Source organism: Oncorhynchus tshawytscha, linkage group LG21, assembly GCF_018296145.1.
Source record: "Oncorhynchus tshawytscha isolate Ot180627B linkage group LG21, Otsh_v2.0, whole genome shotgun sequence".
Lineage (NCBI taxonomy): Eukaryota > Metazoa > Chordata > Actinopteri > Salmoniformes > Salmonidae > Oncorhynchus > Oncorhynchus tshawytscha.
This window is the reverse complement of record NC_056449.1, coordinates 1,919,346-1,942,500: the sequence shown is the minus strand read 5'-3', so window position 1 is coordinate 1,942,500 and position 23,155 is coordinate 1,919,346. Positions and strand designations below refer to the sequence as shown.

Below are 23,155 nucleotides of genomic sequence, written 5' to 3'. Positions count from 1 at the left end.
TTATATTCTTTGTAATCTGAATGTATTTCCATGAAACTACACCAGTAATGAAGATTTGGTTCATTTGTCTTTAATAATCATCAAAATGATTAGGCTACTTATGAAAATGACATATTTATTATTATGGATAACCATTCATTTAAATATTATCTTTAAACTCCCAATCTGGCATATGAATGTTAGTATGAGGACCATTTTTAAGATTGACAAACATTTCTTACATTTAATACTGTCGGAGCTGTAGGTTATAGTCCTATAGGTCTATGTTTTTCATAAGGCTGATTTCTAAGAAGAAATTCCTCCTATATCAGTGACTGTCAAGGGAGGGACTATCAACTCCCGACATATAGGACGTATCCAATAAACAAGGTTCCTTGGACCGCTAAAACCACAATCTCACACCCAAACACAGACAGGCAGAGGGCTTCAAACAAAAGTGCTCATGACGTTGGAGTCTGCATCACAATTGGGTGGCTCGAATTGGTGGTGACCCATACTCAGTCACACACACACGCACGCACACACACACATGCATGCACGCACACACACGCAAACACACACACACGAACAACACCCACACACACGGCCGCTGATCCCTGATAACAAAGAATAATAACGGACAGCCACTTTATCAAGGGGAAGAAAGAAGACAAAAAAGGAGATTAGAATTATGGGTGATCCCCCTCCACCTTCCTCTGCACAGGGCCAGATAAATCCCACACAAAGCAGCCGGGGGCCTGGGGGCCAGGGCAGGAGTCTGGTTGGACCTGCCTGTGTCACTCCCCTCTACAGGACACCACCAAGAGAAAGCACTCACAAATTAATCAACAATTACCTCTGGGAAGGAAGGGTTCAAATCCACGGCCTGCAGGCTCTAGCCATTTGGTTATTTGAAACTCCCTCGTTCTCGTTATACAGCTGGGATAGGAGGAGTGCCATATCAAATTATATTATATTTGCTAATATCTGTAAGGCATGATCCATGTGTTTCACTCTGTCTCTGTAATGTATCTGTAATTTCCACAACAAATGCCCTGATTAAAATGTGGGCTATATTTGGGTGGTGTCATTAAACCAAATCTATTACATCTGTAATTAGTCCCATTTTAATGTATGTCAATGTACATCAAAACAATGACTATTTAAGTAGCCTACTGTTTAAATAAATCATTACAGTTGTCAAATGGATAGCTTCCTGCCGTTTCATCTGCAGTGTTTATGTACACACTACCCTCTGACCACAGAGCATCCAGGATTACACAGGGGTTAATACAAGGATTTATGGAACATCTAGAGCCCTCAGGGGGGTCCAGAATGTTGCCCTGTCTAAGAACATTAAATAATAATACAAGAAGTGTCACTAAAGCAAACAGATTTTGGCCAGAAATCAAAACAAGCAGATCTTCAACAGTCCGTGACATTTTCACAAATGTTGTGAAGAACACAGCACCAAGGACAACATGGCAATAACCGCGGACCGGATAACCATTTTCATAATTGGATCACTCGTTTTCATCCCAAATTTGATCTGTGGTCAGCAAATATCAAATATGAATGAATGAAATAAATAAAATACTCTGCTGCCCTATGCAACCATTTATAGTATGGCAACCTCCCTTTTTCAACTTTTTTTCCTGTCCAAACAAGCGTGAAAACAGATCCAGCCATTTTGGAAGATGTTTATTTCAATTAGCATATGAGAATAAGCAGGAATTGTAACCATTTGCCTCACCATGAAAAATAAAAAAGATAATACAATTTTGGAGCCTGGGCTGCATTAACTCTTCCATGGTTTCCATGGAAACCCACTCCTGGACCAGACAGTGTGATGAGGAGGAGAGGCCCCCAAGGACACACACACACGCTGGAGCTGCTGCTGCCGAAGCCTCGCACACTTGCACACACAAAGCCAGGGCCAATTACCCTGCTCCCTGCAAACCAAGGGTTAAGGCCGTCATGCCTGGACCAGAATGCAGATGAGCTTTCATCACGCTTCCTAGAGATGAGGCCAAATACACAACCAATCAGCAACAATACTCCTAAAAAAAATCCCAGAGATGTCAAAATAGTGAAGGCCGGAGAGGAGAGAGGGGACGGCATGTCATTACATGGCTGGTCTAGAGCCTTTAATCCCAGTCTAAAGTGGAAATGTTTGAAGATATCAGAGTGTGGTGTGAATTAACTCCTCTCCTCTGCTCTCCAACCTCATATTGGCCCTTATTACAAGACATTACTGCACTCACAGGCTCGCTAGCCAGTCTTTTAGCACTAGGGAAAACTCTACTGGTAATAACAGTAGAATAAACAATAGGAAATGTGAAAAGAATTTGAGATGAAAAGAAAACAAGCTCTTGATGGTTGACTTTCCCGTCAGAACCTTTTAATAAAGAACGGCTCATAAAAGAAACAGACAAATTGTAAAAAAAATATATATATATTTCTATGATTGCAGACAAAAAAAATCCCTATTGGCTTTGAGTCGCAAAATCTCTCACAGTTTTGAAGAGGAAATCATTCTTAATTACCAAGCCCGAGAGAGTCTCTTGAACAAAACCTTTTTCACTTGATCACCAGAACAGAATATAATGTTATCTTTCATATAAAAAAACATAAACATGATATGAAAATAATTACAGCATGAAAAGTTAAAACTACATACCAATCCACGAAACCACTCTCCAACAGACACAATTATTATCTTTGATCTAATCATAATTACATACACAAATAAAGTCTATCAATAAACCACAAAAGAAAGAGCTATTATTTGCCCGACGTAGTGGATTGACCTGCTTTTTTCCTAATGTGTCCAGAGAATAACAACAACATCAAAGAGGTTGCTGGCACAGATAGGAAATGAGAATGAAAATAGAGATTTCATCAACACCGTGGTGGATAAGGAGCGCTATCTCCCTGTGTGCTTTCTCTTTGTTCGACTGGAGTTGTGCTGCTAGAGGACAAGGGAGGGTCTGTAGCGACTATGTACCGGGTCACCTGTAAATCTGGCAGCCCGTGGTTTTAAAACGTGTCGTATTCTGTGATGATGGCTAACTCCTGCACTCTAAAGCGATGCCTCTGGACCCCAGCAGCTGAGTGTCATTTCATATCCATCAGAGGAGAGACATTAACACAGAGCTGGCTGAGTCATCAAGGTGACTCTTTGTCTCTGGGCCCATTAAAAGACTTGGACAGGGGCCAAAGAACAAGAGGAGATGACCAGACCCACCCGGCCAGGAGCCTCCGGCTGTGTGTTTGTGTGTGTGGCAGCGAACACACACGCACGCATGTGTGCACACACACAAACACACGCACAACACACACCTGAACAAGCGCAAACATGTACTGGCCGGGTTGCGTTTTCTCCCCCCTATCTCTGTTTATCTCTCTGATGCTTGTTGATGCGATGTGCTGCACACTATTTATAGCTAGCAGGCCAACAGTCTTAACATTGTATTGAGCAGCTGCATATCTGCCAGGAGACGAATTAGATCAGGCAGTGGGAAAGCTCGGGCAGCCAGGCAGGGAAGCAGGGAGGCTAACAGAGCCAGCCCAGGCAGCACCACAGCTGCCCAGCCACCTGGATGGCAGGCCCCTCGTACAGACCCGGGTCATGGGCAGTGCAGCCTCACCGAGATCATGTGGTGTGACGCAGAAGATCCAGAGCCAGGCGCTGATGTGACACTATAGTCCTGACCTTCCTCTGCTTTGCTCGGCTCTGGCAACGAGGGGGAAGAGAAGCTCTTCCCTGGAGGAATAGGCAGAGACAGGCTGGAGATAACAATAGCAGCGCAATGCAAAAATGTACAAATGAGCGTGGCAACATCTCTCTGAGCTGAGCTGATCGTCCTCTGCGATAGTGCTGCTGCAGAGTTGAACACTCCCCTCCCTGGCTACAAATGGAAATGGCACAATTAAAGTACTGATTAAGTTAATGATGCTTACTATGCTTACACGTTGTTTGAGGAAGCTAATTAACTAAACCACCTTGAAGTGGAAACTGAAGTGAAACTCAGACAGTCCGGACTTAAAACGACCGTAGGAGGAATAAGGATTTTATAACACTTTAGTGCCAGAGGTAGATAGAGCTGGATGATGAAAAGAGGGATATGTTTCTGTACCATTTGTCATCCTAGTCACTGCCAGGGAATGGCACATAATCATCCCAAGCCTCATTCATCCACCCATTTAGCCCAAAAATATAATATGAATATTGTTTTAGTGTGGTGTCTTGGCATGCATGTCCTGGGTTGCATGGATGGAAGACTCTTGTGTTCTTTCTTTGAAATCACACAATCTCCTTGGCGACACATAGCCCTAATCGTAATCTGTTTGAAGATTAGCTTTCACAGATTAATACACCACACTGTGAGTGACAAAGGTTGTCCCTGGTTCAACTGAGCTCTGTGATGCAGCCTCCTTCACCTCTCCTTCGTTACTCAGTATCCATGATGCTGCCTTCTGCTTTTGAAGACTCCTTTTGAAAGCAGGCGCCTGTTTCCATAAAGTCCTGCCGAGCAGGACAGTCCTTTGAATGACACTGGAAACGTCACTTGCCCCTCTCTTCCTACCACAAAAGCATACATTTTTAGAAATGCATTGGTTGTTCCTCTTTATTATTTTCCCTGCTGTACATTACATCCGCATGCTAAAAAGCAAATGAGCTTAAGTGCATTCACAAGGAAACAAAGACATGAAACTAGAGGGACTTGTCAAATGTCTGAGGAGGCTGATTCATGTGATGAGGAGGAGTCATTGGCATGGTAAAGATGAGACGATTCAGAATTTTGCTCTGTTGTTGATGTTTTCACTTTGTTTCACACACTGAACATCAATAATTACTGTATCAGCATGTAGATAGGATCTTGGATGGAAGCCAAGCGAAAGAGATTGTGGGTTTATATACTAGATGGACTTAATCTCAGTGCCTGAATGTATTTTGTGTGTGGGGTTGGCGTAATCTGGTGATTTCAGAGCAGTGATGGCCATAAACCCATGATGAACACTGATAATAAACAGCCTAAGCTTGTTTTTACTATCCCATCTCTCTCTCTCGCAGGACAGGCAAAGACAAAGGAATCTGCCCTGTGAGAGGAGTCACAGATGAAACATTAAAACGAAACAACAGGGGGGAACTCCACAGGGACAGCTCTGTCAAATTCAATCATCCTCCACCCAACTGAACTGCTGCTCTGATAATCACGTTTAAGGATGCTTAGGGGTCCCCTTTCTAATTCAAGCCAACATGCTGAGGAGAAAATCTGTGGTTCATCAGGAGCAATATCCTCCCCGACTATAAACCTGCTCTTCTGCCTCAGCCCTCAGCCACAAGCCCGCCAGCACTCAGCAGTCAACATACACACTAACAAAATACAAGGCTATCGTTGGAAGAGGAGGAGAGGCGATCACCTCCATATAGATAAAAACAGGTCCATCTGTTGCTCTTCCACCACGCCTCTTCTTCTCTCAAGATGAAACGAGTATATTCATTCTCTTTTACATGCTCTGGGTTTTAGATGAGGCTCCGTCCTGCTGTGCTAAAAGCCACTAAATCACATAACGACTGGGAAGAATGAGAGCACATGTCGTATATATATTGGAGGAAAATCTTTAAAGAGGGACTGAAAGCACTGATTCCGCATGTGTTTCTCTGTTGTACATTAAGAAAAACAAGATTTCATTCTCTGGGGTGTGGTTCGATGTGGCAGTTACTTACGATTGTCCCCGATGAGACACCATAAGAACAAAGCCAGTATCACTTCCTCAAAATAGTCCGAATTAATCTAAGACTCAAGGAATCTGTGATTTTCTGAGGAGGTTTTACATCTAGCAAAGGTGTTTGGTGCAGTATTTCTCAAGTCAAAAAATGCGTGGCGTGTGACCGCAGGGCAGTCTGTATCTCTGTCTGTTTGTTCTGTGGTAGGACTGGACAGAGTGCAATCAGCGCAGCTGTGTAAGTGGGCAAGTGAGCATTGTTGAAATCAAATCCCAACCCTCAAGTCATAACAAACTCACTTACAAAACTCAGTTTTGGATGAGACTGACTTTATGACCAAAATTATCCTATTTATATTTTGTTGTCAATTTGAACACTAGAATAAATGTTTCTGACTAATATCGATGCCACCAAGGCTGATCAAAACCGGAGAAGTTGTTTATTGTCTTCAATAAACATCAAATAAAGCATCAGACTTACTAGCAATAATATTTCATTGTCTGGCTTATGTGGGAAAAACTGAGCAGAGAGAAAGCGATAGAAATGTGATCTTTATTTCCACCTTATCCAAAGCGTTTGATATTGTAACGATATTCGTCGGTGGAAGAAGGTGAAGAGGACCAAGGTGCAGCGTGGTACGTGTTCATGGTAAATTTAATAAAGAAACTGAACACTAGAACAAAAAAACAACAACGTGGAACAAACGAAACAGTTCTGTCTGATGTAGACACACAAAGACAGAAAACAACTACCCACACCCATAGTGGGAAAACAGGCTACTGGTTATCGTATGGTTCTCAATCAGAGACAACGATAACCAGCTGCCTGATTGGGAACCATACAAGGCCTAAACATAGAAACACAACACCAAGACATACAACATAGAATACCCACCCACATCTCACACCCTGACCAAACTAAAAATAGAAACATACAAAGCGATCTACGGTCAGGGCGTGACAGATATTCCCTCCTTGGCTGCATGTACTTTGCGTTATTTACAGACATTAATGGACATTTAAGGTTATGATAATATCCTTTGACAGGGGTAAACAAACCCATCTACACCCGCTATAGCCTCTATAATATCCTGATCTGACAACAGCATGACTCTTAATGATGGTGAGCACTAAACAAAGCGGAGGGCCTGATTATATGTAGCATCACACAGGCAGCCAGACAGCACTCTCTTTCCTCTTCATCTCAACTCTTCACATGCGATGGCTTACTTATTAAAGCTCTCACTGTGTGTTAAATGTCTGGACCGGGGAGTGACGAGATCCCCACTGCTTCTAACAGCTCCAGTCACACACACTCACAGACTCACACTGGGAGACAAAGAGAAGAGGAGGAGGAGGGAAACAACACGGATGACGAGTGCAATGAAGACATCTTCCCTTCTCTTGTGACAGGGACAAGCCCCCCTCAAAGTCACACCAATCAGTATCATCAAAACTGCATCAATCATGGAAAATACATTTTAAGGCAAAATGGTAAAACACTCTGGTGCCAGGTTTTAGGCTAGTGCCACTGCCAACAATAAGCTATCAAACCACACAAACAATTTATAGAAGACATTTAACTGATGAAAATAATGTTTGTGTACTATTTTATCAGTGCAGTGTCAATGCTGTTTTATCCACCCTGAGACGAAGCAGAAGAGACAGAGCAGAGTGTCAGGCAGACAGGGTCTCCTCTCCTCTTTCTCTCATTCCCATGCATGTCGGATGAGCATGCTCCAGAGACTGGCCACTCTCTCTCCTCACACACTGTCTCTGTGTTTGGCCTCACAAAGAGCCCCAGTCTCACCCCGCAGTGCTCCACAGCCCTCCGCTCTCTCCGCTCACTGAGAGAGAACGTAATCAAGCACTCCACAAACACCCCCGCAGCAGAAGGTGTATCATTTTTGCAGGCCATTTAGCACTAACAACAAGCCCCTCTTATATATGTCGCCACGACAAATGGAGCAGAGACGAGGGGAAAAAGGAACCAACACCTTGCACCTCTTAACACCAGTCTGGTTGAGCCATGTTAGCTTCTCTCTATTGCCCACTACAGTCAACAACATCTCTCAAACAAATTAGACACCACCCACATCCACGCCAGGCAAACACATTACACACACCAACCACTCATGCATGACATGCTCTGACACCATCAGATAAGAGGGGCAGTGATCTGGGTGCGTGGAAAGCTCCTCCACCTCTTAGAAAGGTCAGCCGCGGTGGTCAGACATGGTGGTGCGTTGTGGGTTTTTCCGCTCGATGGATTGCGCCCGCTGTCTCCCTCAAGTCCCCTCTCAACTGGGGTCAGTGGCTCCATTCAAGCGTCTGACCTTCCAATCGCTGTCTGTCAGAGAGCACTGGATCCATCTCCCTGCTCCCCATTCAATACTAATTACATTTCTACACACTGCATATGTCTACATTCATCCTGTACAAATACCCAGAGCGTACATGCATAGTTGGAGTCCATTGATTTTCTAATAAAATCAACATTATCAAAATAATAAAATTGCCTTTTAGTCTCCTCGGCCATTTCAGGCCGGCACAGCGGCGACCGATAGCTTGATGCCAAGCGGTTGGAGAAGCAGTGCATAATTTAGCAAAGCGGTTCCTTTAGTCGATTTGCCTCTGTGTGTACATCGTTGTTATTCTCCTCTGTAAGTCTGTAAGCATGAATATACTGAGGTAATACAGATACTTTACAAAAGACTGTTGTTGCCTCTGAACCAGATGAGCTTCAAAGCCTAGATTGCGGTCCTTTATTGAGGAACAGAAAAGGTATTGAAATGTTGCAACTAGAGCTACAGTGTGTGGCTTGGTCTGCTAAATGGCCTTCCTCGGGGATAGGGCAGACACAGAAAAAGTATTGACATTTTTGAAAAGGAACTACTGTATGTGACTGGCTCTCTTGTTGAAGAAAGTAAGCAATCGTTTAATTTGGCTCGGAGCTTGGAGGTGACTGAGAACTCAAGGTAGCATGTGAAATTCATAGGAACACATGACATTGAAAGCTGAGAGGCTATTTTTTTTATTAATCCATATATATATATATATATATATATATATATATTTCCCACCATATTGCATCCTAAAATTAGGAAAAAGCAAAGGCTTTAGTTTCTGGTCAAACAGATGGAAAAGTGATCTTAGAAAACGTTGACCAGAAAAAGTCTTAAAAGCTATTAGAAATACATGAAGACAAAACAATAATGTGGAAGACCATTGCCAAATAATATCAATATGTTTATTTAATTATTGCCTAGTGTCTTGTCATTCTGTTCCCCCTACATATCTTTAAGATATTTTCTCATTTCATAAGTAAGGAGGATAATAAAAGTTAGTCATACGTTAGTTATAGTGTTTTTACTGATAACAATTTTGTTTATTTCTCTCTCTCTCTCTCTCTCTCTCTCACTCTCTCTCTCCATGTCACACCCTGATCTGTTTCACCTGTCCTTGTGCTTGTCTCCACCCCCCTCCAGGAGTCAACCATCTTCCTCATTATCCCCAGTGTATTTTATTTATACCCGTGTTCTCTGTTTGTCTGTTGTCAGTTCGTATTGTTTTGTCAAGCCTACCAGTGATTTTTCCCATGCTGCTTTCGGTCTCTAGCTTTCCCGGTTTTTGACCATTCTGCCTGCCCTGACCCTGAGCCTGCCTGTCGTTCTGCACCTTTCGGATTCTGCACTGACATTTGCCTGCCCTTGACCTGTCGTTTGCCTGCCCCCCTGTTTTTGCAAACAACTTTTGTTACTTTGAAACTGTCTGCATCTGGGTCTTCTCCTGAGCCTTGACACTCCAGTTAATGTCACCTTTCCCAGCTCTTACTATCACCTACCCATGAGCCCTCTCTTTCCATTTACTGTAACCAGCGTACTCAACCACTGAGCACCAAAACTTCTGTGGACGTGAAATTTGGTCAGTCTAAATATAAACCAATCATATACGTCTATGTTTCACAAGTTTGGACAGACAGCACATTACAGTACAGTAAAAAAAAGTAGAGTATACTATAGGTCAGTACAGTACTTATTCTGTACAGTGGAGCACACTACAGTATAATGCACTGTATTGTACTGAACTGAAATGAACTACTCTAAAATGTTCAGTCGAAATTGTTGAAAGTAGTCCTTGTGCATAAAGTTGTATGGTTTGTTTAACTTTGCAATCAATGTTTTTTGTTTAACATACGTTTTAAGGTGAAAAATCACAGTCTCAGCATCATTCTGTTCAAATGGAATTGCACATAGTCTTGAATGTTATAGAGTCAAAAAGGCAAAATTTTGATAAAATAATGAATCCATTCATAAATTGTTCATAGGTTAAACTGCCTCCCAAACTGGTCTCTCTTACATGTTACGGCAACAATGTGGGGCTGGAGGGGAGGCCAGTGGAGGGGTGGCAGAGAGAGGTGAGCTATGTTAGACATAAGTGTGTGTTGATGTATTGTATGGAGGGAGGGTGTGTGCGTGCGTGTGAGTTAATACTAGCAAGGGAGCCAGTGCTAGCCCCCCTGGCTGCCAGAGGTGCAGCGGTGTGAGACCGCAGGCTGCCATGGCCGTGCACACGCCTGCTAGCCCCCTGTTATCTGCAGCCACAGAGCCACCAGAGCCACCAGGACGCGACCTGGAACTACGCCACAGAGGGGACTGGGAAGAGACTCGCTCCCAGGAACCTGGATGAGGGGGAGCTGTGACACACACCGGCCCAAAACACACAGACCTAACCAATCATATCATATCACTTTACTAAGCTTCTAAACACAGTTTCCACCAAACAGCATACACATACTGCCAATGGCATAGATAGTAAGTGACATCATGGAATAAGGAGAATTATAATGATGGGAATATGATAATAATGTTTATCCCACAATATCATTAAATAATCTGTTTTGCTAAATGTATGATTTAAAAAATAATCTCTCTTGTTGTAACCAATTAAGATGCTGGTGATTAGCTACAGCTCAGCCAGCCAATGAATACCTAATGACTTGAGACAAGTCTAATGTTTCTGCTATCACAGCCTGGGATCAGTAACAATATGGAATTGATGTGTTCAACTACACTAACCGCCATCCTACTGAAGTTAATTCAATATAAGAAATCACACTTGACCAGGGCACCCAGAGAGTCATAATCCATAAACGATGCCGTTATTGCCAAAACCACTCTGCTGCGGCCCCAGTTAACTGGTTGTCTGTCTGTTTTTTAGGGGAGGCAGCAGAGAGGCAGGCCATTCTTTTGTTCTAATTGATTTCCCGGTTACTGGATTCTTAGTCAGGATCAGCAGAAGCCGGCTGTGTCTAATATGACCGTAATGAAACTGAACAATGTTAATTGGGAGCACAAACCTGCTCTCGGCCAATCAATGAACACAGAGAGGCTGGGTCATTGTCCCAACACACTCGCTGCTTCCTGTGTGCCATGGACACTTCCTGTAAAGATTTCTCATGCTGCCAGTCCAGAAATGCCTGACTCCTCTGCTTTTCATTGACCCAGTCAATGCTTTTCTCTGCATTCGTGAAAGTGGTTTCTCTGTATCAAGCCAACTGAGGACAAATGTGGTGTCAAACAAAGTGTGCTATCGCTAATGTTAGTGTACGTTTGGAGCATGTTGACTTGATCTATTCTAGACAGGTCATACAGCGAAAGGAGAATTTATACACTATATATACAAAAGTATGTGGACACTCCTTCAAATTAGTGGATTTGGATATTTCAGCGACACCCATTGGTGACAGCACACACCCATGCAATCTCCATAGACAAACATTGTCAGAAGAATGACCTTACTGAAGAGCTCAGTGACTTTCAATGTAGCACCGTTATAGGATCCCACCTTTCCAACAAGTCAGTTCGTCAAATTTCTGCCCTGCTAGAGCTGCCCCGGTCAACTGTAAGTGCTGTTATTGTGAAGTGGAAACGTCTAGGAGCAACAACGGCTCAGCCGCGAAGTGGTAGGCCACACAAGCTCACAGAACGGGACTGCTGAAGTGCATAGCAAGTAAAAATCGTCTGTCCTCAGTTGCAACACTCACTATCAAGTTCCAAACTGCCTCTGGAAGCAACGTCAGCACTGTTCGTTGGGAGCTTTATGTAATGGGTTTCCATGGCCGAGCAGTCGCACACAAGCCTAAGATCACCATGATCACCAAGAAAAACATGACTGGCCTGCACAGAGCCCTGACCTCAACACCATCGAACACCTTTGGGATTAATTGGAACACTGACTGCGAGACTGGCCTAATTGCCCAACATCAATGCCCGACCTCACTAATGCTGTTGTGGCTGAATAGAAGCAAGTCCCTGCAGCAATGTTACAATGGAAAGTCTTAACCAGAAGAGTGGAGGCTGTTATAGTAGCAAAGGGGGGACGAACTCCATATTAATGCCCATGATTTTGGAATGAGATGTTCGACAAGCCGGTGTCCACATACTTTTGGCAATGTAGTGTATGTGGTCATATGGCGTTTGTCCCGCTTCCGTCGGGACTTCCTAGCGTTATGTGGGGCCACCATTGTCTCCTAGCAGCGTTTTGATAGTGAGCATCCAAACAGCTGTGGGAAGCAGCAGCAGACGTAAGACATCACAACTGCTTCACCCACAAAGCCTCCCAAGAAACCATTCCCCTGTCAACTCCCCAGACGTCCACTGGAGAGAAGCTTTTCCTCTTTAATTAAAATCATTTGTAATTAATCACAGTCCGTCAGCAAACAAGAGCGACAGAGAGCTGCAGGCATTCCAGGGTGTGTATAATCTGGGAGCCAAAGCCTACACAATACCAGGAACAGCCAGAAGAACACATCCCACTCTCCATCCCCAGGAAAAAAAAGAGAGTTTAGAAAACTTCAAATCAAATCAGGGTTAGCAGTGGGATCTTCTTGCTTTTGTGTCAGGAAAACAGACTTCTGTCTCTTTAGGCACATGACAAACGGGATTTGGAGGTAATAAGATTCATGAATTGTGTAGGCCATTTGCTTTTTTTTTGAAGGTCTCTCTCAGAGAGAAGGAGAAAGAGAGACAGAGTTCATTCTGGAGCCAGTGTGTGAGGATGGTAATTCTAAGATACAATATTATGAACACCGCCAGTCTTTTTTGTACCTAACTGCTTTTGATAGCAAATGAATTAATGAAGCTTTAAATGACAGCAGGAGTGGATCAGTGTGACAGTGACAGAGAGACAGCGTAAGAAAAAGAGAGAGGGAGGTAGCACATATGAGGAGAAGAGAAGGAAGAAAAGGGAGGGAGAGAGAGAGAGATAAAGGTAAAAAGAGAAAGAGAATGGGGGGGGGGTTGAGTATGGAGAGACGGTGGCATATTATGGCTTAATGGCTGCAGAATAATGGTAATTCCACTATTCTCTCCAGTGGCTCGGACTGTGCTAATGGCTTCATTAACACTCACACACTCTGGCGGGCAATAGAGGACAATGTCACATCCATCTTTGTCACATCACAATAAAGCTGGTTAAATACAACTTTGCTGTGTGTCCGACTCGGGAGGAAGACAGAAATTAGAGCAGAGATGAATAGCAAAATATCAATGAGGGTGTGGCCACAAACAGGCACTACACACTTCCTCTGGTCTTGTCGACTAACAGGCCACTCAAGAAAAAATAGTCAAATTGATTTCTAACAGGTATGTTGTTCACACTTAGAGTAATACGTCAATGCCATGAGATCTGTGAAAAGGCATGCTGGGAAAACAGAAACATCCCATAAATCACCAACGCCAGGCCCCCGTGAAGTGGCCATCACTCCTCAATTGATGACGTTTTCCTCCCGGCATTTGCTTGTTGACTTCCCTCCCAGCCCAGCTACCGCTTCCTGGGTCTCTCTCAGTCTTCACAGCCACACAGGCCTTTTAGCTAGAAATCCCTGCGGCACTTTTTCACTAAAAGGTTTGATTTTCCACACAGGGAGAAGGCGGCGAGGAATCCCACTAGGTTCAGATAATGCGAAGAGCTTCAGGGAATTCTACAAGAGCTTCAAGTAAAAGACAAATAATAAAGAAGTACTAATGTGATGCTAAAGTCTGCCTCTTTACTGTGAAAACATTGCTGTGAGCCAGAGGAACAGAATTACAGCGGCGGGGCTGAAATAAAAAAGCTAATATATTTATGCTAAGGTGTTAAGTTGTCAACCTTGACACCACCCTTACGTTCAGACATACTGCACAGAGAAAGGCACCGCTGACTTACTGTTACTAACAGTTAGACAGCAGCGTAAACTAGACCAGCCACTGCTATAGCCCCCCACAGTATCAAAAGTTCATCTGTCTCCTTCACTGAGGCATGGCTGAAACATTAGCCTTGATGATAACGTTAGTGGTCTGGGAGGTCCACACACACTTCGCGCACACTTCACATGCTGTGTCAACTTGCATGCGTCTGTAACGCTTGAGGGGACAAAAGAGGAGAAGAAGAAAATGCAATGGGAAGCTCAGAAGATTAGGCTATGTGTCGTAAAAGACCAGCATCACCTGCCTCGAGCGTTGCATGTCAATGAAGGCTTTGGCTTATATTCTTCCGTGTTTATTTCGTATTTCGGTTCATGACAACAATGGATGTGTCACAAACACTTCCATTATAAAGAGGCTCGGCTGTGATTCATTGCTGTTTATTTATGCATGAATATGTATTACAAAACCATGGCAGCCTGTGACATTTCTCCACCTTGGAGTGAATGTGTGGCAGCGACGGCTGCTAACTATGCCGACACAAAGGAACACAGCGTTTGAAGTTTGAGAGAAATAACAGACGATTCTATGAATATCTCACGTATTGCACGCGCTATTCCAGGTCTGACAGCTCTGAAGCACCGGGATCTATAATGGCAAAAGCAATAGCTCTATTTTGCTGAATTTATCACAGTGATTAAATTCAAGGGCAATTGGAAATACTTTATCAAAGGGGAAGCTATGTGAAAACTCCACAGTATAGTTGTATTCTCCTCCAGCAACTAACCTTGTAGAATCACCTAAGTCTTCCCAGCATGAGATGTGTTTTCTTTGGGGTTTTTAGTGTGGCGAGGGGTGTTACTAAACTAAACAAACTGCTTGACTTAATTGGGGTTTTACCCAGATCCCCATCCTCTCCACTGTGATATTAGGATAATAACTCCCAAAAGAGCATAAAAGCTACAATGACATTATCCAGAGAAAAGTGTTTCATCTGGCAATGAGCTAATAACAGAGGACTAACATGAATGACAAAAGTATTAGAAGTCTACTTTGATAGCTTATGTTTAACGGCATAGTAATATCCATAAAATCTATTGTCACAAATTGTGTGGGGAAAAAACATTATATTTAATTCCCAAGATAATCCAACGAGTAGTCATTTCAAATGTTTTGAAGCAGAATACATTGTGTTAATCTCGTAACAGGCAAATTACTTATTATTACAATTTCAAATACCAATTGAGTGCAATAAGTTATTTCATATTTTACATAATGGCAAAAGCAGAAATGCATTGTGTTATGTAATATGCCATATGGTTTGTATACTCCCCCATTGCATTTGTTTTAAGTGAGTCTCAGTCTCAAACCTCAACCTACACAGAGTGGCTCCCATCAAAATGTCCCAATCACCAGGTTACTGTATCTCCTCTACAGATAACAGCAGCCTGTTCCTCCCCATGCTATTCCTTTTGTTGCTCACCACACTTAACAACACGGGGACTTTAAAAGAGCAGATAGCTCTCTATTCAAGTCATTTTGGATGTTATTCTTCCCTTGTCTAGTTTTTCTGGTAAGGCAGATGTGCATTGTGGAGTGATCTTTATCAGACAGTAAAAGCCACTGGGACTGTCATTTCCCTGGTCTGCACTGCACTGGGCTGCTCTGAAGATGACAGTAATGTCACACAGCAGCCTCCCCTGTCACACACGCTAGCCTAGTGACAGCAAATAGGTACATCTGCTTTTCTTCTCACTGCTTTTATGTGTGTGCAGAGTGCAATGTACTCTGGCATAATACAACAACAATGCACAGGGGCAGAGGCGTCATAAGGTTATGTGCCCCCTAAGATTTGTCCTGTAAAAAAAACATAAATAATGTTTAGCTAGCCCAGATAGGTTCCCAATCTCCCATCCTAATAACTAGCTGCCAAGAAGCCATTTCAGGCTATCAATCAAGTTAGAGTAGCTAGCTGTTCTAACTATCTTACCTGGCATTCCTGCTGGCAAGGTTGGTAGAGTTCAGAAAAGCAAGCAATAACTAAATGCACTGAATAAGACTCACATTTCTTTCAATCTTTTACCCAGATTTTAGCAGAGATGCAAAAAAAGCATATTCAGTCAGGAGGATGCAGACAGCTCAAGAGGCACAGTATGCTTCGATATGCATACAAATACATAGAATTAAGCGTAATGATTTGGGCTCTAGATTGCAGGGAAAAAGCTGTTTCAGGTGTTTGAAAAATTCAAAATTCTCCGCCTCCGGACCACCCCCCAGTCATCCTCACGTACCTTTTGCCCCATCAGATTTTTGCGGTGCATGGGGAATATTGAAAATACTGTGTAACACACAATTGCATTACAACACTGAATATACCGTACCTGAACAGAGAATGAATAGCATTGGTACTGAATAGTAGCACTGACAAAAGGGAACACAAATTATACACCTTGGTAAAATGGTACACATAATTATAATTAAGACAGTCTGAGCACTAGGTAAATAAAGGATGATTTGAGGGGCCTGGGTAAAAGTGGAAAGCCTGGTGATGTGTCTCCTGCTGCCAAGGTGTTTGGTGTGCAGAGCTTTAGCAGTTCTCACTGCTCCTCTGTCTGTCTCCCCAAACAAACAAGGTGTGATTCATTCACAGGCAGCCAGACACCAGGCTTCCTTTGTGCTCTCTGCCGGAGTGGAGAGGAGGGCCTGCAAATATATTCCACTAGCTACCTCTCCCTTTTTCTACAGTGATGAGGAGGATGGGGGGAGGAAGTTACTTGCATTCAGTATGTGTGAATACTCTACGATCATAAACTGGACTAGCTCATTCATGATTAAATGTAGATTCATAATATTATATTGTACCTTATTGTGTTGCACCTTATAAAAGCAAAGCAGTTGTGTAATGATAAAGCCTAGAGGGAGTTGACATACACTATTAGTAAACCTGTGTTCTATACAGCCCATTACATTGTACAATGTTGGTCAGTCACTTATCCAGCATGTCAATTCTGAGCCTATTCAGAACAGCTTCACAAAGCAAACAGTGAAATAATGTCACAACAAGCTCAGTTCTCTGGCAGAAGAGACAAATACCTTTGCTTATTCCAAATGGCCATGAATAGTATGTTCTCTTGAAAGAATTTGCAATTTCCTTTGGCTTACACTGGACCAATCACAAAAGGTCATCCTAAAACAAACTGATTTACCATGAGAGAGAAAAAGATCTCGACCGTTCCTCGCCTGGCTCCACTGAATCATCTTATTTGTCATACACTGCTTTCAATGGAGGCACTGACCTTTGAAGTTGGAAAGTAAATTGCTCAGTGGCAGTAAGGCATGCTATTAACTCGGAGGTACTCAAGCTATAGCCCGACCAATCAGGTGACGATACAACACGGCAGCCTTGACGAGGACCCGTGCTCAAATTTATTTGCTTGTAGATTTCAATTATTTTCACCGGGCAAATATTTTTTTGCTTGTTTAATTCAATTATCGTTTGAATGGTTATCTCAGAAGTGGGTTTATTCCACCAAGTTAATACAACCTTGGCGGCTGATGAGAGAAAATGTCAGAGCTGTTAGTTTCATTACTGCTTTGCTCTAATGAACCTCTTTAATTCTCTAACACTTACTGTTCTGAGAACTGTTGAAATGCTCTCCATTTTGGTGGTAGAGGCTTAATAACAACAGAATGAATGAAGGGTAAACTAAATATGTGAGAGTCCACGGGGACATCAAAAGCCGATGCAAAAAGGAGAAATACAGAACATAATAAAGCAGCATTTCTCCCCAAAGAACAGCTAGTGCATAGAAGGCACTCAAATGTTCACTCAAGTCCTATCAGCTGGAATTCAATAAAACTCCATTCCCAGAGTTGATAGAGATTTCCCCTAAGCAGGGCTTGATGTAATAAGCTACATAGTCCTTATCCAAGAAGAACACAGTTCATAGAATGTAACATGACGATGAACTAAGTATTACAACATTGTAACAGATTAGGAGGGTAGATTCTCCACAAGTGTACCGAATATTTAAAAACCAGTCTGTCCATTCAAGCGTGCATAGAGTCTTGACTCTTCTTCCCCCTTCACATGGTCTCCTCCACATCCACATTCACACCAGCCTTTCCTCTCTGCTCACATGGTCGTGTGAGAACAGTGTCAAGCCTGCTTGGCCAAGCCTGTTTAATTCCCATTTACCTCAATTTTGCCATCACTACAGTCCTTATTAATTAGTGCACTAATTAGTGCAGAGTTATGAACTGTAGCGGGTGCTAGGAGGAGTGCCTGCCAGGAATTCAGGATCTTATATGGATCGGGATAGCTGGTAGTGAAGGACTGGAAGTCGGGGTCGTATTTGCCTGAGCCTTAGGGAATGCCCTCTCCTCCCCTCCAACACTGTACTGAGGAACTAGTGGAGGACAGAGTAAGGCCTGATAGACTGTGACAGACAGGTGTGATGATAAAGGTAGGCACATGTTTTCTGATTGTACGATGCAGGGGTGCACGTAGAAGGGAGGAAGTGTGTGTGTGTGGGGGGGGGATTCCTGGATCCTATAGTTCTGTAGTAGGCGCCATAAGGGTACTCTCAACCGCTGACATCACACTAGACAGGCTACTAGACAGTCAAGGATAATTATTTGTATACAATTCCTCCTCTACTGTTTTGTACTTACAGTATCTTCAATACTTTTCTCTCTCCATCACAGAAATATACACTTTCCAACACCACCACAGGCTATTTACAGCCAGCCAAGGACAAAAGAGAAATCCTTTGATTGAGACACATATCAAATACTTCCCCCCCTCCCCGGTCTCTCCCCTCTGCCAGCTTCAGTCCAGCTCTTGGCCGAGGCCAGGTGGATATTAGTGAGGTGAGGTCTCCCAGGTCTGACAGGAAGAGCTGCTCCAGATGAACTTGTTAATTGCACACTGGACCGGAGGGCAGAAGGGCCATGATACCCTCACCTTTAGTCTCCAAAGCGCATGATCACTGAGAGGCTCTGCTTTATCATTCCACAGCACTCGCTGCTCATTGGCAGATGGCAGAGTGAGTCCTCGAGGCAGCGGACTCGTCAGGCAGAGCCAGGATGCCAACCACTGTGAGCCTGCACCCGTGTCACGGTGACGGAGCATAAAGGAGGTGGACGGGCAGAGAGATGCCACCAGGCTGCCTGGCATGGCCGTCTCTTCACGCCGGGCACAAATGAGATTGGCATTGAGAGAGGCTCCTCGAGTGCACTTTATATGTGCCCCCCCCAGCTGTGGTCTGCGCACCAGGGCGGAATGTGGTGGGTCTGCTGGAGACCTTGAGAAAACAAAATCCCTGTGACTAAAACTGCAGAAAAGGGACTGCAAGGCACAGCTTACAAAAATGTGGAGAAATTCTGAAAACAGATTTTGACCAAACTGAAAAAATATAAATGTCGAACCGAGACCGGGTTATATACATCCACAGAAAGCCCAGTGTTTCATACAACAACCACTGCTCTATGGGCACTATCTTATATTACAGCAATAAGACACCCATTATGTCCACACATAATAGTCATCATACTGTACACCTCACATCCACTTCTAATGTATGTATTTGCTCAAAGGTCTGAATTACACTACAGTGAGCTGTATTTTTATCTAATAATTATGATGCTCCGTTGAACCATCTTAATAAGTCTTTATACTATTTAATTCAGAAGCGTTTTCTTTATCCATTGATATTGCCGCCATAGCAGCATAGTTTAATCCCCCAGACACGTCGGTTCAGAATTACAGAGCTCTTGGGCCCCTTTGGTGAGAATATCAGTAGAAGTAGATTTAAGATTTTATTTTTCCTTCCATCCTGGTTCACCAGGCAGGGGCCTTGCCAGTATCACTTTACATATCCAATACCCACATAGCCTCAAAGAGACTCTCTTTTTCTATTTTCACCGTCCGGCAACGCTGCGAGGCTTTACACATTTCCAGCCAAATAAAAATGAATTATTTGGACAGCAATCCCTGCTGAGAAGTACAAGTAAAAGGGAAAATGACTATTTCACGAGAAAAACACTGGAGTCATAGGGTAATCCCTGGGGATCAGTCAAGACATAATGTAGCTCGAAAATTAAAAGAGAAAGTGACAATAAATAGCTAGGCCTTATTTAAAGGGCTGAGTTAAACCCATTCCAAGGTGTGGAGGTCCATAAAACAGGCTTTAGCACACATTATTTGGAGGTGTTACTTTAATGACTTCTAATTTTTCCTCACAATGCCAACAGAGTGAAGCGTCACAGTGTACAGTACAGTAGTCCAGGCATATATACCCACACACAGGCGTCAATTCCCCATCTATCTGCTAATTCCCCCTTGAGTGACGAGAAACCATTATGGAAAGAAGGGGAGGACCATGACCTTCATCAAATGAGGTTTAACTGCTATTACTGGTGCTGAGGCCATAATATATGACTGGCTGATTGGAGCGAAGTACAACTACACCACCGGCCCTAGCCCTCCACATATCCCCAGCACCCAGCCTCATCTTTTCTCACTACTGCTGGTGTGGTGTAGTGTTGTGTGGTGGCACTCTCAGCCCGTCACTCCCTCTGTACACCCTGCTCTCGCTCTCGCCCTCTCCCTCTCTCTCTCTGGAGCTCATTTCCCACCTCACTGACTCCTTCTCACCGTGGAACTGACTGAATTTGACTTGATTATACCCAACACTTGCTCTACCTAAACCAGCATGAGAGTAATCAAATTAAAATCAATATCCGTGTTGGGATATTGCCCTTGGCTTAAGAGGTGGACATAATTTCACATCACTATCACACGTTCTAGTTGTGAAGCGGAAAGAAAGAATCTATTTCAGAAGCCAAAGCAGTATAGTAATGGCAGGCATCAATCAATGGAAATAATCTACACTCTGTGAGAGATCATACTTGATGATATGTGCAAGGAAGACATGTGCAGCCTTTTTCTATTTCCTATTTGCTGTAATACAAATACATGTAAACAAACATATCTCATTCATGCCTGTCCTTCAAGCTGAATTACGTAATACCAAGGTAGCCTCCATCAAATGATTTTAACTCTTGCAGGTAGGCCTAAGGTGTGATCTGGTTATTTAATAGATCATGTTACTGTGGTCACATTGAGCACGCCCAACGTATACCTCCAGATCCCACCAACCATTATAAACCAACTACAGCAGCATGAAAGATTCTCAATCACTCAATCATTTTGTGAAACAGCCTAGGGGATATGACATTGCAAGAAAGGGTATTTTGATGGAAAGTTGTAATTAGCACTTTGTGTACAGCTAAGACGTTCCATTCCAGTCTATCACTCTCAGAGACAGAGGGGAAATGAAGAGACATGATCTGAATCGAATGCATCTGAATGGAAACAACTCAACCAAAGAGGTGTCTCTAAAATCAACTAATGTAATAAGTATCGCAGCATCCAATGAGCAAAGCAGCAATGGAAACAAACGTGATCAGCAAGCCCTGATGGTGTGGGGATTCAACAGTCTAAATGCACAGTAGCACTTCATCAGCTAGAGTAGGCCTAGTACATGAATCTAAGATGAGAAGATAAAACAATTGATGCTGAATGTATGAATTATTCTGTGGTTTTAACTATTGTGTGAGGGAGTGGGGAGAGGAGAACTAAGTGGAGGGATGAATGAATGAATGAATGAATGAATGAATGAATGAATGAATGAATGAATGAATGAATGAATGAATGAATGGATGGAGAAGGTAAAACAACAAAAATTAGGGGGGTAAGAATAAAATCCTCCTACTGTCTCACCATGTGCTGGTGCTGCTTCTGACAATGAATAGAACACCCCAATCTTTTGAGAGTCAATGGCATCCAAATGACAGTGTACAAACATTAGTAGCACACACATTTGAAATTAAAACATTATATGGTTAGAAATATTATTATTGCAATAGGTTAAAAAATATATATAATAATGCACATACTAGACAATGTACATACTGGCAGAGGAAACTGAAGTGTAAGAATATGTTCAGGTAATTACTTAATTGATTAATCCTAAACCATCCTAAACCACAATCTATTTGATCCATAAAATATATTACAAACTTTACAATAGGCCTACACAAATGCCTAAAATGTGTTTTAGAGTAAATTATCTGACAAAGAATAGCAGGGATATTTACAAACAATAATAAGACAGACAAGGGCATTTGATTCAGTTGTCATGCAATTTATCCACAGCAGCTACATTGGCGACCTCTATAAAACCCTATGAAACCCATGTTCAGGGTGAAAACTATGCAATTGCGAATCAAATGATCCCGATAAATGTGAAGCTGACATACAGACATACAGTAGTATATGGAGCGCAAAACCAGCAAAGGGCGAACTTCCCCCATTCATGAGGAGGCATTAGGTGCATAGATGTGAGTGCGCACCGAACACTTTCTACCACTACTTGTCCTACAACGCACAATATGACAATAGAGGTACCGCGCAGACACGAAGAGGACTGTAGAATAATTCATAACAGTCATCTCTCACTTTAATGCGTTCAGAGAAGGAATGCGAGCATTCCAGGAGCCCAACACCAAATACCGGGCGCATCGATGTTCAGTTCCCAGCATCGAACAAAGACGTTAAACATAACGGAAATAAAAAATATATACACTTGTACGTACCACTGTTGCTCCAGTTCCCAGTCCCTAAAGAAGTCAAACTCGAATAGGTCCATGGTTGGTCCCAGTTGTCTGATTCAGGAAGGAACCGGTACCTGCTCAACGTATGCGTCAGTCTACATACATCAATTCTATGTGGATCTGCTAACTGTAACTAGATGTACTGTACTGTACCGTGGTCTCGCTGGCGAACTGGCATACAGTACACACACAGCCAGGAAAACGCGACTGCCTCCCCTGCCTGCCTCGCGTCTCCACAGTGAACAGAAGGCGGAGCTTGACAGGCAGAAGCGGCTACACGGAGCCCGGGTACACCAAATTGAGGTATTCGGTTTATCATTTCCAATTAGCTGAAATTATATTTGCCCCACCCATTTTAGTTGTCAAAGTCAGCTGTCAAAAAAACTTCAGATGTAAAAAAAATATTTTAAAAAATAAATAAAAATAGTAACTAGACCAATGGGGAAAACAAACACTATTTTATACAGGTTATAATAAAGTTATAACCCCTTTAGAAATGATGATCACATTATGCATTATCAAGCAGTGGGTGTGATAATTGTGCATTACCATGCATTAGCATTATTCACAATAGTTGT

The 23,155-nt window shown here is 42.9% G+C and overlaps 1 protein-coding gene across 1 annotated transcript in view; it reads right to left on the bottom strand.

The window, feature by feature from the left end:
• The window catches only part of LOC112220462 (AF4/FMR2 family member 2-like), a 182,378-nt gene extending 159,585 nt beyond the window's left edge, over positions 1-22,793 (bottom strand). Inside the window, exon 1 of the mRNA XM_042302838.1 lies at positions 22,560-22,793. Within this exon, the coding sequence (XP_042158772.1) occupies positions 22,560-22,612 (53 nt within the window). The 5' untranslated portion in view covers positions 22,613-22,793. The remainder of the gene's footprint in view (positions 1-22,559) is intronic.
• Positions 22,794-23,155: the final 362 nt, after the last annotated feature.